The sequence below is a fragment of the Thalassophryne amazonica genome, chromosome 12 (genome assembly GCF_902500255.1).
Source record: "Thalassophryne amazonica chromosome 12, fThaAma1.1, whole genome shotgun sequence".
NCBI classification, from domain to species: Eukaryota; Metazoa; Chordata; class Actinopteri; order Batrachoidiformes; family Batrachoididae; genus Thalassophryne; species Thalassophryne amazonica.
The window spans coordinates 10,969,612-10,987,751 of NC_047114.1; the positions used below are offsets into that span (position 1 = coordinate 10,969,612).

The 18,140-nt window shown below is 38.7% G+C and overlaps 1 protein-coding gene across 3 annotated transcripts in view; it reads right to left on the minus strand.

Moving 5' to 3' along the window:
• Positions 1 to 12,755: 12,755 nt before the first annotated feature.
• efr3a (EFR3 homolog A (S. cerevisiae)) overlaps positions 12,756 to 18,140 on the minus strand; it is a 240,982-nt gene continuing 235,597 nt past the window's right edge. For 2 of the 3 annotated variants that reach the window (XM_034182373.1, XM_034182372.1), the window contains exons 20-23: positions 17,856 to 17,904; positions 16,559 to 16,662; positions 16,386 to 16,435; positions 12,756 to 13,618 (exon numbers count right to left, since the gene is read on the minus strand). In XM_034182373.1, the coding sequence (XP_034038264.1) occupies positions 13,513 to 13,618; positions 16,386 to 16,435; positions 16,559 to 16,662; positions 17,856 to 17,904 (309 nt within the window). In that variant the 3' untranslated portion in view covers positions 12,756 to 13,512. The remainder of the gene's footprint in view (positions 13,619 to 16,385; positions 16,436 to 16,558; positions 16,663 to 17,855; positions 17,905 to 18,140) is intronic. The other variant, XM_034182374.1, reaches the window with a different exon arrangement.

Below are 18,140 nucleotides of genomic sequence, written 5' to 3' on the forward strand. Positions count from 1 at the left end.
ACTTCCTGGCATGGGTGGAGCTGGGTGTCACTGAACCATCTTGAAATCTGACTGGACACTCCAGGTACCAGTTGACTGACATGTCACTTCACCGCAGGTCTGGTTGAAAAGAGCCATTTTAAATCTGTGACACATATTGACTGTTAGGTCTGTCCTGCACTGTGTACCCCAAAAACCTCTAATCCACCTTTGTAGATGAAGAAAAATCTGGAGCCATATTTGAACCGCATTGCACTGTGGAGGCAGTGCAACCCTGCCTCCGCTGTAGTTCCACCCATGCCAGGAAGTGTTCAACATTTGACATTTCCTGTTTCACTGTGGACTCAAAATTTGGCACTTTCTGTTTCAGTGTGAACTTGCCACTGAGTTCCTGCGAGATTCCATGGGATCTAGTCTGTCAATCCAGGAAGTGTTTGACATTTCTTGTTTCACTGTGGACTCAAAATTTGACACTTCCTGTTTGGCACTCCCTGTACCAAGGGCGCGGCTTCACATATTACAGTTTTATTGTTGAACAGAGTCACGTGAAGAGACGCTGAGGCTCTGCTCCCTATCGCCATTCCAGACATGATTCGTTATGCTCACTGGCATGACTGGAGTCTGCAATCCCTGCAGGACCTGTATGCCTCCAGGACCCTTTTTGTCACCCTCCTCTCTGGCAGGAGGCCGAGGACCATTAGGACCAAAACCTCCAGACATAAAACAGCTTCTTTCACCTGCAGCTAGACTAATAATAATGCCCAGAACCCCATTACTCCCCCCCCCCCCATAAGTACAGATTGGTCATCACTGCACTGAAAGGTACTGTACATCTCTACTTTAATCACCTATTTTTGCACAGTCCCATTTCATTACATCATATTAACAGTGAATATAGTCTTGCCTAATTGATTCTTTCCTTCTTACGGAAGTTTTTCTTTATTGCACCAATAACACCAGATCAAATTCCTTGTATTGCAAATTAATTTGGCAATAAATTCAATTCTGATTCTGTGAACACTTTTGCATATCTCTAGAGTAGATAGTTGTGTTTCAATAACCACATGGACTAAAGCTGGCTACAAAAACGCTAAAACCATCAGCATTGTTCATTTAAAGAGAAAACAGCTTAATATATTTCTGGATTCTGTCAATGGTTGCTTTAAAATCAACATGGAAGAAATTGAGAGAGAAAGCTTCCTGTTTTCAGCCACATCGGGTGCCTTATGTGGCTCTCAGATGCTGAGCATCTCAGCATCTGAGACCAGAGAGTTGTATAAATAAAACAAACAACAACAACAAAAACACTACAGCTCAGTAACTCTGTGTTAATGGAATTACAATCAGAGCAAATTTTTAATGGTTAGCTAAAATATGGCCAGACTTTGATATTGTAATTCCGTTACCATAAATGACGTGTCCAACTAGAGGGCGGAGTTATCGCATGCTGCCATCACCAGAGGTCAAACCTACAGTGAATCACAACCATAGTTTTTTTTTTTTTGAATGAATGAATTAATTTATTCAGCACACACAAAACAACAACAAAACTTACAACGAAAAGAAGATGGATTGACACTGAAAAAGAAAATGGATTGATAATGCATCCGTGTGCCTGAAATGGTGTAGGCAGAAGCAAAGCTTTTTTAACTCTTACCCCTTTAACCAAAAGTAACATCATCTAGTTGTCAGAAAGGAGTGCGAAGGAAGAAAGAAAGAAAGGGGGAAAAAAAGCAATGCACTCCCATCTCTTCAACTTAAAGGACCAAGTGTTACTGAACAAATTTACAGTTACAATTGGCTACACACAAAACTCATCTTTCTTCAGCAGATACACATCTTGAAAACATCATTTCTTTATATTGATTTTTCAAATGATTGATATTTAGACATCATTTGAGTTAATCATCCGTCAGATTATTCCATATTCTAGGGCCACACATGGAGACACAGAAACCTTTCCAGTTCATCCGAGCGCCAGTAATTTTAAAATGCTACAAGCTCTGTAAATTATATTTTCACTCTCTCTTGAATTCTAAATGGCACTTGTTTATTTTTCACTTTGTACATTAATTGAACAGTCTTGAACAAAATCATATCGTGAAGTTTTAATATTTGAGATTTCATGAACAATGGGTTGGTGTGATCTCGATAACCTGCATTATGAATTGTCCTTAATGCTCTTTTTTGAAGAATGAATAATGGCTGCAATGTAGTTTTATAATTGTTGCCCCAAACTTCAGCACAGTAAGTCAGGTAGGGTGCAACCAATGAACAATACAAAATATGTAGTGCTCTGCAATCAAGAACATGCTTTGCTTTATTTAATACTGCAATGTTTTGATACATTCATTTGAATATGCTGACTATGCGCTTTTTTTTTCATCAATAATGACACCTAAAAACCTATTCGCTTTGACACGTTCTATGTTTACCCCATGTATATATAACTGAATTTTTATGTCTTTGTTATAATTTCCAAATATATTTAGTTTTAGACAAATTTAATGATAATTTGTTAATATCAAACCATCTCTTTAACCTTATCATTTCAGTTCCTAAATCAGTAACTGTTGCAGATTTTCCCCTGAGCAAAACAGGTTTGTCTCATCTACAAAGAGAACAGCTTTAACCAGATTTGAAACTTTACATAAATCATTAATGTATAAAATAAATAATTTTGGGCTCACCACAGAAACCTGTGGAAGCCCACAATGATGTCCAGACATGAAGAATAGTAGTCCCAGAGTTTAACAAACTGCTTCTGGTTTTGTAAGTAGCTTTTAATCCAACTCAGAGCAACCCCTCTGATCCCATACAGTTCCAACTTTTGAAATAATATATTGTGATCAATTGTGTCAAAAGCCTTTCTTAGGTCAATAAATAAAGCTGCTACTATTACCCTTTGGTCCACATTGACAGATTTCTCAGTTTCATGCAAACACATGCAGTAATAGCGTGCTTAAAAACATAATAAAATCAGGGGCACCAAGTAAACTGCAAAGTGCAACTTAACATGCCACTGTTCTGAAATTCATTGGTGGGCACAGATAACCAATAAACCACCCAAAAATTTATCAGAAGCTGCAGCTAACCAATAACTTTCAGTACTGTCTCGAGTACACTTACAACTACTAACAAGCTGATTTTGAGTTTTAACACAACAATCGCTTCTGGTAGCGCCAAAGGCAACCACAGACCAAACAATGTGTCAGCACTGCTGTTTTTGAGTGTCCTGCCCTCTGCTAGAAACTCCTGTTTACTACATAGCTTGCAGCAGTGAACATTGAGAGGAGCAACAAAGCTCAACTTTCTACTCAACCATAGTGCCACCGTGACGCGGAGGTCTTGGAAAATAAAGCAGTGCTGACTTATGGTTTGTGATTTATAAATAAAATTAATAAGGACATAACTCCATTAATGTCAATTCTGTAATTTGTACAAAGTTAAAATATCACCATATCTTTAATTTAAATAATGCAGTAATTCTGATGTTTTGTAACAAACACAGACAGATGTGAAAAGGTTTATGGGTGAATGAGCCTCCACTAACACTGATTGGTTGACTCATTCATTCTATGCAAAAACCAACATGTTAATGTGACGTGACGTGTGTATTGGCATTTAAATGTACTTTTGTAAAAGATGCCATTTTATTTATGTAAAAAAAAAAAAAAAAAAAAAAACTAAGCCATTTGCAAAAGTCAACTAAGTCAAGTTGTGATTTGAAAACCGTCTGATGTAACCGGGGTCAAAATGCGTAGAACATTGCCATCTACTGGCACCAAGGTGCTCAGCCCCTTACCCATAATCTTTTGCGTACCAGTTTTTTTTTAAACAACAAAATCCACGACGACAATTGTCAATGAATATTATACAACTAAAAGTATACTTTTATTTCTTTAGCTGCAGTAAGAGGCTGCAACGCAAAGAATTCAAATTTATAGGATATTTCAATACTTAGTGTGAATACTGCCATGAACAGTACTGGCCAGTAGATGGCAGTGAGACCGTAGAGCAAACAGGAAAATATTGGAAAAGCAACCTGAGCTTCTTCTGACATTTAAACAAACACAATAACAAGTAACAACGTCTATAAACCCAGAAAATATATTCATGAGCGTTTTAGGCACAAATAAAGAGTTTAATGCTGTTGTCTGTGTGGAGCCTGATCAGAGCGTCTCAAATGCATTTCTCCTGTCGTGACTGTACCCATAATGCACTGGGCAGCAGAGCATGTCCACACTAAAACCTTCAAAATTACTGCAGTACTTTAAAACTAAAACATAGCTGATATTTTCGCGTTATAAAACTTCAGAAGTGACATTTAAATAACATGTCTGAAATTAGTTTGGTTAAGATTTTAAGATAAGTTAAAACTGTATGCCTCTGGATGACTTGGGTGATATTGCCGGTGAATTAGAAGGTGTCAGGAGCAATGAGCTGATCTGACTGTGATTAGTTCATCTCTGACTGCAGTGGAAAAAGCGTTTTTCCTTAAACTAGCTCTCTCTGTTTACGAGAACAGAGCAGTTTATCGGCTACAAACGGTAAATGCTAAAATCTTTGATATCAGATTTAACAAAGGTTTTTATCTGTTTAAGCTTTATTTACTTCACCTGCAAAGATATGTTAGCAATTTAAAAATTATCAGACCAAAATTTATCTGAAAAATCTGATAATGACAATTATCTTCGATAATTAGCGGAACTGTGCCCACCACTGCTTGAAATGTCATTATCCCATTTCACATTTAAAAATCTCACTGGATTGAAAGTGACGATTTCTTTTCTTTGATTTTTGAATTATGAAACAAGACCCCCCCCCCCACACACACACACACAAACTGATGTTGATGAACAGCAAAACTTGTTAACTCAGAGTTGGCAGGTTGTTTCATTTACTTTATGTTGAAATTAGATTTAATTCCACTTATTTCTAGAGCTGGGCAATGATTAAAGATTTTAATCACGATTAATCGCATGATTTCCATGATTAATCGTGATTAATTGCACTGTTATATTCAAAATCCAAAAATGAATTCAAAAGTAGTGTATAGCACAATTTTATTTTAAAGCAATAGCCTGCAGTCTGTAGCAATCCATTTCACTATTGCATTTGTGAGCTTCTCTTTGTTTATCTATAGTTATCCCACACGCTGCATCTAACGCGCCACAGTGTGTTTTCGTTGAATGATTTGCTGGTGTCAGCTGTGTATGTTGCATTCAGGTGAAATTTAAGACTCGAAGTACTCTGCTGATAAGAAAATGCAGATTTTCAGTTGCTGCAATAACTTTGTTTCTGTCGACTACGCTGTCTGGAAACACTTTAAAATAAAAATGGCCATGTAAAGGGTCTGTGCCCATCTCCATGTTGGTTGGTTTATCCGCCAATTCTTTTCTTTTCTGGTGTCAGGTCATACCGGTTCCTGTGAGCGCAGCAGCAGCCAGCGACAGACTTGCTAAACAAAAGCCTGTGAGCAACAGACTCTTACAATAAAAAAAAAACAAACAAAAACAACACCGTGTTAACGTGTGATAAAAAATTGTCGCCATTAATTAATTAATGCGTTAATGTGTTAACTTGCCCACCCCTACTTATTTCACGTTACGTCCTTCATCTTTGAAAATGTCCAATGTCGCCATGTTGGCATTGTGACAATACTTAGATGGCTCCTACTACTGGCTCACTACAGGTCAGCCTCCTACAGGTCGCAAGAAGCAAGCGCAGACTTCCTTGTGATATCATTGGGTTCAAACTAGCTTAGCTTTCAGCACATGGCTACAAAACGTTCTCCAAAATTTAATTTTGATTGGAGAAGTGACCGTTCAGTGCCCCAGGAGGTCAGGAGGATCAAAGCTCACTTTGGAACAGGTAAGAGCATTTCCTGTTCGTCACATTCAAATATTTTAGCAGTTAAACAAGTTTTGCAGTTGCATACCTTCCACAGCACTTTTTCAAACCATTTATGGTTACATGAAAACACCGACTGGCGCTGATCAACAAAACAATAAATTCAAGATTCGATTGTGGAAAGCAGTTGAAGTGTTTATCAGTCAACATAATGATCAATAAAGTGCAAATTCAGAGCTTTTCCACAGTACACAAAACTTAAAAATGCTAAAAATTATAATTCTGCTCGGAGTCTGTTCCGAATTCATTTTGTGCACAAACACACAAGGTCACAGGGTCAAAAGTCTTCTGTGTTGAATTTAATCACATTTTCCCAACAACCAACCCTTCAAAATATAAGAAATAGGCCCGAAGTCGACATTAACTAAGAAAAATATAAATGATTTAAAACAAACTGTGAATCTGGAGGTGAACCAGCACAATCTGAAATGTTCCTGAGACCGACGATCAATTCAGAATCAAACGGTGAATAATAACAAAGGAAAAATTAAACGCTGCTAATTGCAGATTCCTCAGTGCTGCCTCCTACAGGTCAGCATTCTGAAGCTCTGATTTGTGTATACAGAGTCAATCAATTTCTGATCATTATTTCATAAAGTATGCATCAAACTTCACATGATGTAATAAATCTAAAATAAAAAAATGACTTTGAAAACAAAATGACAGTTTGAGAAAAACTGGAATATGTTTTAGGAAAATCATTAGCATTTAGAAGTTTATGCAAAAAGAATAAAAAAAAAAAAAAAAAAAAAAAACACTTTACAAGAACAAAGCCTCTAATAAAAATGTCACTGAATTGTTAAGGTTTTGAAACATTAAAGAAATTGAAAATGGTACAGCAATGGTTATTTTAAGAGAAACGTGTGTAATGTTGAAATACAGCATCTTTTCTATTTTTACTTTGTTCCCATAAATGTACATTTTTACTCAATATGAACATTTTGTTCTAAAATCTTTTGAAGATTTTCTGACTGAGCTTTAGACTCAGAAACCTTCAGCTGATGAGAAGAAAATTTTATCATTAAATGTGTTTAAAAAGAATAAATCTCCATGATGAACACAAACATACAAAAATATAACATTTGCTGCTGAAATGACATTCAGACCATGAGACACTGGTGAAAACAACATACACAGAAAAACTCATCTGTTGTTGATACTTTATAAAAAATAAAAATAAAATGAAACAAAAAAAAATCCAATAATCTGTGGTGCATTTCCTCAGATTAAAGATATTTTATTTTTTAGATTTGTTATGCTGGTTGCTGAATATCTTGAGATTTTATTCCACAGCAGCACCCCCTTCAGCGCTCAACACCCCAACATTAGTATATTGTGCCCTTTATTCAGATGTAATGCACAAAATCCCATAATTTTCCAGCTGTTTTTTTTATATATATATCTCCCCAATCAAAGTGTGATTATTTTGTTGCCATGGTGATCCCTCCCCTCTGTGCACATGTTGTGACAGCTGACACTTAAGAGTAACTTGATTAAATGCAACTTTAAATAAATTAATTTCTGGAACAAACAATAACTCGGCCACATGGGGTGTGCAGCCGGTCCCAAGTCTGGATAAATGAGGAGGACTGCGATAGGAAGGGCATCCGGTGTTTTGGAACAAACAATGATTAGCAGGTACGATTACAGTTCAACAGACAAAACAGGAAGTTATTTTTTTTGTTAAATAGAAATATCAGAAACTGAGTTTTAATTTTCATATTTTTCATGACCGTTACTAAAATAAATTATCACTAAAATATTATAATAAACAAACCAAAAGTGGCTGCATAATTTAGATCATATACTAACTTTTTATAAACTTGAGATTAATGATTTTTTTGTATAAAGCGAGTTTTATTTATTTATTTAAATCATAAATGTAAGCGTTACTTTCATAGGGACAGCTGGAGGCACCGGCACGCACACACACGCAGTTAGCAGACGACCACGTCACGGTTTTCACATTCCAACGTGTACATGTTATGCTTATAACATCAGCATGAAGTTTGGGTTCTAATATTTTTTTAATTTAAATATTTATTGCTGTTGCTTATCGCTGAAATCAGTGTCGACTGCAACCATGCTTCAGCACCACGGACAGCACTGCTGAGTTCATGTCCGTGTCACACAAAGCATCGTCTTATTGTTTTAATTAACCAAACCATAAACACGCTGTTTTCAAGCATAATTATGCAAATTAATGAACCAATTTATTGAACAACCTCTTGTGGAAAACAAAGTGCAAAGTCTGCGCTGTATGTTCTCATTAGTTCTGCTGGTTTTGTGTGTGTTACCAGATTCATGTCAAATTAATAAAATTACCACAGTACACAGAGGTCAAAGGTCAGCTGTAGATAATAATGCAGATCACAACAAACAGTTTTTCTTCAGTATGAACAAATTAAAACTGAACCAAAGAGTTGAGAAACAAAAAGGTCACTTTCTAACTAATTGACCATATTTTAATTTCACAGAAGCCAGCTGACATTTGAATCAATCAATCAATCAATTTTTTTATATAGCGCCAAATCACAACAAACAGTTGCCCCAAGGCGCTTTATATTGTAAGGCAAGGCCATACAATAATTATGTAAAACCCCAACGGTCAAAACGACCCCCTGTGAGCAAGCACTTGGCTACAGTGGGAAGGAAAAACTCCCTTTTAACAGGAAGAAACCTCCAGCAGAACCAGGCTCAGGGAGGGGCAGTCTTCTGCTGGGACTGGTTGGGGCTGAGGGAGAGAACCAGGAAAAAGACATGCTGTGGAGGGGAGCAGAGATCGATCACTAATGATTAAATGCAGAGTGGTGCATACAGAGCAAAAGAGAAAAACAGTGCATCATGGGAACCCCCAGCAGTCTACGTCTATAGCAGCATAACTAAGGGATGGTTCAGGTCACCTGATCCAGCCCTAACTATAAGCTTTAGCAAAAAGGAAAGTTTAAGCCTAATCTTAAAAGTAAAGAGTGTGTCTGTCTCCCTGATCTGAATTGGGAGCTGGTTCCACAGGAGAGAAGCCTGAAAGCTGAAGCTCTGCCTCCCATTCTACTCTTACAAACCCTAGGAACTACAAGTAAGCCTGCAGTCTGAGAGCGAAGCGCTCTATTGGGGTGATATGGTACTACGAGGTCCCTAAGATAAGATGGGGACCTGATTATTCAAAACCTTATAAGTAAGAAGAAGAATTTTAAATTCTATTCTAGAATTAACAGGAAGCCAATGAAGAGAGGCCAATATGGGTGAGATATGCTCTCTCCTTCTAGTCCCCGTCAGTACTCTAGCTGCAGCATTTTGAATTAACTGAAGGCTTTTTAGGGAACTTTTAGGACAACCTGATAATAATGAAATACAATAGTCCAGCCTAGAGGAAATAAATGCATGAATTAGTTTTTTCAGCATCACTCTGAGACAAGACCTTTCTGATTTTAGAGAATTGCGTAAATGCAAAAAGCAGTCCTACATATTGTTTAATATGCGCTTTGAATGACATATCCTGATCAAAAATGACTCCAAGATTTCTCACAGTATTACTAGAGGTCAGGGTAATGCCATCCACAGTAAGGATCTGGTTAGACACCATGTTTCTAAGATTTGTGGGGCCAAGTACAATAACTTCAGTTTTATCTGAGTTAAAAGCAGGAAATTAGAGGTCATCCATGTCTTTATGTCTGTAAGACAATCCTGCAGTTTAGCTAATTGGTGTGTGTCCTCTGGCTTTATGGATAGATAAAGCTGGGTATCATCTGCGTAACAATGAAAATTTAAGCAATACCGTCTAATAATACTGCCTAAGGGAAGCATGTATAAAGTGAATAAAATTGGTCCTAGCACAGAACTTTGTGGAACTCCATAATTAACTTTAGTCTTTAGAACTTTAGAATCTGAGCTCTGATCGTGAGAATAAAACACCTTGCTGATTTCCATCTTACAGCTGATCTGCTCTGTGTCAGCCTGATCCCATCAGATCTCAGAAACTAAACAGTGCGGGGCCTGGTTAGTACTTGGATCAGAGACCTCTTGGAACACCAGCGGCTGTGTGTTTTCTCCAGGTTACACTGGAGTTGCGTCAGGAAGGGCATCTGGCGGTAAAACTTGTGCAAAATACCAATGCGGATCTGGCTGTATTTGCGACCCCCGAACAAACCGGGAGCAGCTGAATGGACAACAACTTGATTTTCAGCTTAATGAAAAACTCTGAATGCAGTTTCACTCCTGACTCGGGTCAGTTCTTGCTTCACTATGAGCAGAGTGGATATTTAACGGCGGGTAGCAACTTGCATTAGTTCCCATTTACTAAAATCCTGATGGACCTGTTACCGACTCATACAGACTCAAGATAGTTTGTGTTTACTAGGATCCAGATGGACTTGTAATGACTCGTACAGACTTGAGATTTTTTTCTGTTTACTGGGATTCAGATGGACTTGTCATTACAAGTCCATGTGGATCCCAGTAAACAGAAAAAATTTGTTCAGCCCCGGGGTAATTTGTTTTTACTAGAATGAGGTGGACCTGTAACTACTCAGGTTAGTTCTCGTTTACTAGGATCCAAGTAAACCGTGATGTCATGTTCAGACTCTGGTTAGTTGTTGTTTACTAGAGGTCAGGGTCCTATGACTGCCACATGCTGAAGCAGAATATTTACCATCCAAAGTTGAGATAATTTTGTACTTTTTTAATCTCTTTACGTTACAAACAATAAATAAATATCTCCTACAAAACTGTCTGAAAAACCGAACAGCAAACCGACAAAAACACTTCCTGTTTGTCTTAAGTCTTTTTTTTTTCTCCCCACAGTCATCTGATCCTGAACAAAACCTCCAGAAGAAGCTTTAACTTAGGGCCTGGTCACACGGCACACGCCGATAGCTGGAATGAAGGAAAAAAAGTCACAAATCGTTGAGAAAAGATGGACAAATGAGCCTGCACTTCTCCCATCACCGAAAAGCCTGCGAGTCCAGGATGCATAAAAGAACAAAACAAAAACCGAACTAAGAAAAGAAAAAAAGAAGTGAACGGCAACCTTGACGCTTTTGAACAAATCAAAACGAAACATTCATGATGACGTGACTTGGCAGCGGGTATCGGACCGAGTGCCAGCCTCTGATCATTTCTGCAGCCAGCCTCTGTTCTCCACAGCACCTGCAGCATAAGATCTGGTTGTCTTGACAACAGATATGTCTTCCAACAACAACGTGTGCGCACACATACATCCCAGCCACCAGACAGCTGGAATGTGCACTGCACATAGCTACAAACGGCTGGAATGTGTGTAAATAGTATAAGTAGTTGATCAAATGTTCTTGCCACTACTGGTTTCTGCATGAAAACGTTGCTTTTCATTCCACACATGGACGAGTCACGTTCAGCTCATCTGAGCTTTACTTATTGATCTGTTCAGATATCGTCAATGTTCGTGCAAGACGATGGACTTGGGACGTTGGACAACAACTAAACAGAACGCTGACGGTACAGGAACTACGCAAACAATGAGGAACCGTCAACACAGAAAGCAAAAGGTATTACGGGAAGAGGCTGTCGTCGGGATTCATTCAACATTTTTCAACAGTTTTGAACAATTCTGCCAAAGCGCCAGCTACAGGAACAAAGCTGGACGACGGTTAAACGATGTCTCGGAAAGTCGACGCAAGTCCAGAGTTCTTGTTTCATTTTGGCTTTGGTGTCCTTCGTTAGTGCCGGGCAAAACCACCTCGTTTCAGTTAATCTGATCAGCTTTTAAGAAGAATGTTGAACATTTATTGTTGAGCGTGTCAATAAACGTTGGCAACTGTCTTTATTTTTCAGGCTGTGCTGGCAGATCGTTTATCCACAGACGTTAAGCCATAAAGTTTATTTATTTGAAAGAATGGAAACAAACAAAACAGTGAACTGTTGCTTCACACAAAGTCGAGGTCGAGCTAAAAATGTGATGGCTCTGATGAGGACACTCACGTGAAATTAAAAAAAAAAACATGGGATAGAAAAAAACTCACCATGTCATCCAAAGTGTTTGATAAAGGGTTCGTTAATGAGGAACGGAAAAACATGGCTAATATCGGAATTTCATCATTCAGCTCCTTCAGGACATCATCGCATTCCAGTAATCCATATGAAGACTTTGTGTTTATGTAAACGATAATGGAATAGCCCAATTACAAGCCTCAATACCTCTGACAAATTAAACGGAAGTTAATCTGTCAATGAAAATGGTAATTATTAGCTTATGATGTTACGTTAGCCAAGTGAATGAAATCCTGCTCTGCCAGGTTATAACAGATAGACATAGTTCGCAGTCAGTCGTAAGACAAAACTGAACATTGTTCACGTAACTGAAAACGTATTATTGTATATGAACTGCACAAGTTAGCAAGCATGCTAACCTATGCTGTTGCGGCAAGGGCTGAGCTAAGCAACTAGCTTCACTCGTAATGTATAGCTAGGTTGAACTGTATGTTATTTATTAATATACTCTTCATAAGTTGATTAAATAAATAAACTTATAGTTTTGATTTTAGATATTTGTGTACAATATTCACGTCAAACCCCCCAAATCACTATGGCACCAAATGCTTCCAGCTCCGCCCATTTCACTACCCTCTGTGGACCAATTCAAAGTGCAACCTTAACCTGTCAATTACTTAAACTACCAAAACTATGATTCTCTTTTCAAATCACCTCCAATAAAACGTCAAATTCACAAATCGGCATTCTAGAAATTAAACATTTTCTTTTCATTCACGTCTCTTCTCCAAACATTTAATGACATTTCAAAGTATTGCTATCACGTCAACAGGTTTCTGTAAGTAGTCTAGAATAGACACAACAGTGTGTAAGAATCGTGCAGCATTCAGACTACAATTAATCAGAATCTATGACAATTTTTTTTTTTTTTTTACAATAAATCATTGCACTGACACCTACTAGTCAACACTGGTTAATAAGCAGAAACTGGCTCAATTTTAAAGCTAAAAGTGGTTTTTAGTCATTTTTACCATTGCTCAGTCTACAGCGTGCACACAATGCGACTTTGGCACAGCAGATATGACAGACTGAATCACAGTCACACTAGAAAGCAACATCAACACTGAAGTCAGCTGTTTTTATTGCTGTTTTTTTATTTTATTTTATTTATTTTTTACTCTGAGTTGTGTTTACATTCAGGGACACGAGTCAGGAAATAAAATGCACCAAACCATGGTCGGTCTTAAATTTGTTTGAAGAGGGAAAAATAATTATGGCCAAGATGCCGCTTTTTTAAATTATTGCTTTCGTAAGTCTGAATTATCATCAAGACAGGGCGGGGCCTCGGAGGATTAACCCGTCCTGTAACTGCAAAACCAGTTACAGGACGGGTCACAAAATGAACTAAAAATAGGAAAACTAACTCTTGATGATGTAGTTTCAGCAATAAGTGTAATTTTAAAAACAATTTTCTTGGTTCCACTTTGGACACACCCATATTGCTATGTTTTGTTTTCCTGCTTATGTTGCTAAAACAGTGGTGGTGTTCACGTTTTATTTCAGCTCTGAATTGTGGATAATTCTTAACGTTTAGCTTCACAGCATTTTTATTTTTGTATTCTGTAACTTTGCGGTGGAGTGTTTGAGTGAAAGCCGTCAGTAGACACACAGGTCCGGAAACTTCATCTCGTAGACGGGTACGGACTGGTGCTGGGCGTGTCCCGTTGAGATGGAAACCACGCCCGATGGGCTGGGCGGCGGCCTGGAGGAAGACAGGACTTATTAATGTAAGAAACAGCCATTGTGGAAATGCATGTATTAAGACTTTGTGTATTGCACAGCAGAATGAACAGTTTATCGTGTTTATCCTTCATTATTCTGATACATTTTGGAGAAAATTTTAATATAATTAACGTTCGGATGTGTAAACATTTGGATTCACTGCACAGGCAGAAACAATGTGCAAAATGTGAAGTGCGTGGGGATAACTTATGTTTTCATTTGGTCTTATATAAATAGGGATGCACCGATACCACTTTTGTTCAGGGCGAGTACGAGTACATACATTTGGTACTTGTCGATACAGAGTACCGATACGAATACTTAATGATACCATTACAGTTTTATGATGACTTTGAACGTATGTTTTATTCATGGGTTGTTCCTTACTTTTTGACTATAACTGTTACCAATATCATTAGCTTTGTTTTTATTTTCAAACATTTCACTTAAATCATGTAACTTCACTTTTTGACTTGAATTGTCCTTTAACATGAACTGTGTGTTTCTTAACAAACATGACACTGCCAGACATCTCACTGAAATGTAACATATGGACTTCAGCACTACAAAATATACAACAGGAACAGAACTGAAACTGTCCATCAATAACTTTACTTATGTCTCTGAGCACTAAAAGCCTTTCTTGAAGATGTGAGGGACAGACTCTTTTTGATGAAAAGCAGCTTCTCTGCTTAATCAGCTGTGAGCCTGTTTCTGTTTTTATCTACAACACTGAGCTAAACAGGTTTTCACTCTCTACCCTATTTTTAACTTGTAATTAAATACGTACTGGAAACATACACAAATCCAAAGAGTAAATGTTTTTTTCCCCCAAAGGTGAAACGTAAATATTGGAGGAGCACAGCATGCGCACACATGGCGTCACGCGCGCGCACACACACACACACACACACACACACACACACACACACACACACACACACACACACACACACACACACACACACACACACGCGCGCGGTGTCGCAACACGAGGCAAAACATAGCAATTTTAACATTATTTTATTTTTTATTTGTGATTCATGGGATAATTTCCTCGCGTTCAGACAGGATAGCCCAGGGGTGGCCAAGTTCGGTCCTCGAGAGCCACCTTCCTGACACTCTTAGTTGTCTCCCTGCTCCAACACACCTGAATCCAATGAAAGACTCGTTAGCAGGCTTTTAATGAGTCTTTCATTGGATTCAGGTGTGTTGGAGCAGGGAGACAACTAAGAGTGTCAGGAAGGTGGCTCTCGAGGACCGAACTTGGCCACCCCTGGGATAGCCCGTTGCTTGTGGTAACTGAGCTGTTTAATTCATGAGGTGCAATGAACCAGCTTCTGGCGCAAAGAGCAGCTCGTGGAGGCGAGCGGAGGTTCCGACCACAGCGCACAGAGATTCCACAAACGGATTACCCCTGTAGCAGGCCGAGACACCTGAACACCCACACCAAGGGCTGAAACTCACCAACCTGATGTATAATCTCTGCCGCAGAAACCCTGATCAGAGTTCTGACGGAGGAACTGTAGTGCAAAGTACCGTAGTCACGGAGGAACTTTTTTCAGCCACACAAGGAATTAAAGTGTTTTGAGATGTTATGTTCCGAACTCTGGAGACTTCACATGGATTATTTTTCTTCGTATGATGATGAATTCCACTGAAGCCAACAGGTAAAACTTTTTATTTACTGTATAAGTGAATTTACTCCGCATGATGGACAGCAGCTATCAGCCAATCAGTGGACAGCATTGATGGACATATTCGACTTATGAGTAAATTACATGAAAGCCTGCAATAATCCATAAATTAACCGCATCATTGTTAAAGACGCAGTGTTCAAAACGTATGAAAAAAGTAGCGGTTATAGTCTGGAAATTTCAGAGTGTGCATGTGAAAATCCCACAATGACAGGCTGACATCATGCTGCTGTAAAGGGGTATCCGGTCAGAGTATTGGAGACATTTTATGATTATGAGTATGAGTAAATGAATACGGGATCGGGCTGATACCCGATACTGGTATCGGCATTGGTGCATCTCTAATATAAATAAATTGAATTGAATTAAAATATTAGCAGCTACCAGATTAGCTAGCTATGCTATGTCACATATCAAAGTTGCAACAGTGACAAAAACAAGTCAACACAATTTGTAGTTAGTGTGGAGACAAAAATGCTAACACAAATACTAGTGAATGTGTTAGCTAGGTAGCCTAGCCTAGTCACTATAATGTATGCTGAATTGTAGAATGTAGCTTGCATGAAACAATGCAAACAGTCCTGAGTTTATTTGGAAGCAAATTATTTATTGTTACGCTGTTTGTTTCCATTTATCTACTTTTATTAAACACAAACATTTCTGATTTGACTTCATGATGCATCCAGCTGTTCAAATCTGCACCTACAATTTACGCATCGTTAATCCCTAGCGTAACTGCAGCACCGTTCACAGAAAACACTCACCGGAATATCATTGAAAAATAAAATGAAGCATATACAAGTGAGGAAAAAGTTCATAAGATTACTTAAATGATTTGGAATAATTTATTTAAATGTCTCTATTTAACAGATAGTTGTTAAATAGCATTCATTACGTGTATTTTAGCAAATAACTTTAATTCAAATAGATGAAAGTCAAACAGATGTAAAATGTTGCAAAAACTTCAAAGTGTTTCATTATTAAAATGAGCTAATGCACAACAATTAAAATGAATAATTTGAGTCACTACACAAAACAAACTGAACTCACCGGATCGTCAGTTCGAAGATTTGTGCCAGGCGTTCGTGCAACAAGTTTGCCTGCAGAAACGCTCAGAGTGAGTTTTTCTGTTCCCATGGATACTGCGGTTTCCTGATTGTTACTGTAATCTCTTCCTGCTCAGTGTTTAGTTTTTAATTTAATGAATAAGTTAGTTATTTTACCTTGGACTCACAGTGGGCGGCAATCTCCTCAAATGGTGCTTTCTGGAATTTCTCCATTACCTGGCGCCTCTTCTCGCGCTCCTGCTCTTCCAGACCCGTCGTGTCTGAAAGCAGCCAGAGGATCACGGCTTAATCTCCACCACTGATCTGAAGTCACACAGACATCAAACCCCTAACCTCCCCAAAATGAGTATACTGCAGCCTGGTGTCGCCGACCGAATGGTCCCCCCCCCCCCCCCCCCCCCCCCCCCCCCCCCCCCCCCCAAAAAAAATTGGCCTCCCTGCCTTCACAGCGCATACGTCATTTTGGAGCATCAACAGCGATTCACCGATTATCTCCTTGTTTCCGCTTCAGACTGTACTCCAGTCATCATCTATCTCAGCGACAGATATCTGAAGCTTTGTACAACAATCATTTCCACATAAATTCAGCATTATTTCATAATAAAAGACGGGGAAGCGATCAGAGCGTCACAGCAGCACGTCCGAGTCTGATGTGGGGCTGCTCCACCTACGTCATTTTGTAACGTCAATAGCGATTCACTTATTGCCTTGGTTCTGCTTAAGACTGACTTTAGAATGATTTAGAAGGTTTTAATTTGTCATCTAGTGGTTAATCACATTATTCCCTTTGACTGCTTTGGGTGTTGAGAGTCAGACTCAGAGATTCAGTCTCAGACGCATGCGGAGTGAAGCCGCAGTGCAGGCAGGGCGGACCAATTTTAAGAAAGGACCGTTCGGTTGGCGACACCGGCTGGGGAGTGGGACAAACACAAACATGGCTCCAGGCTTGTTTTGTTCCTTTTCCATGAGAAATAAACACCAGTTAAAAATATGTAATTTAAGTGAAGAAACAGATGAGTTAAAAAACCAACCTCTTGTTTTATCAGATCAACAAGAACAAAATATTTGATTGTTTTGACAGTGATGTACTGAATAACAAATGTTAGCCAAACTGAACGCTTTCCTGACATAACTATAAGCTTCCTTGAGTTATCGAGCAGAAAGCCAGACTTCTAGTGTTTATCTTCTCTTTTATCCCCCCCACAGTTAGAAATCAGAAAATCAGAGTTCCCAGTTGTCTCTGAATGCAGCAACAGTGGGAAGATTTGTCATTGTGGGATGAAGGTGCTGCATTTAAAGCCAGGTGTAACGATGAGGTCAAAAGATGACCAAAAAAGAAAAAACAAAATGAATCTGAGTGAAGGAAAATCAACGAGTGACATGGACGAAGACGGCAACGAGTCCATAGCGAGTCGAGGACACTTGAACACATCACCTCAAACTCTGTTCTTACCGATCGCCTTCTTTAGGGTCTCAAAGGTGATTTCTTCAGCCAGCTGGGACTAGAGAAAGGGGGGGGGGGGGCAGACAGACAGAGAGAGAGAGAGAATTTGAATTTCAAAACACAGCTTTACTCACAACAATTAAGTTACATCACTTCCATCGTGCTGTTTGTTGTTGTTTCTTTATGTCCGCATCCGCCAACATGGCCCAATCCTAGGGGGGCTAGGACTAGGGCTGCAGCTATTGAATATTTTTGGAATTGAGTATTCTATCGATTATTTTATTGATTAATCGA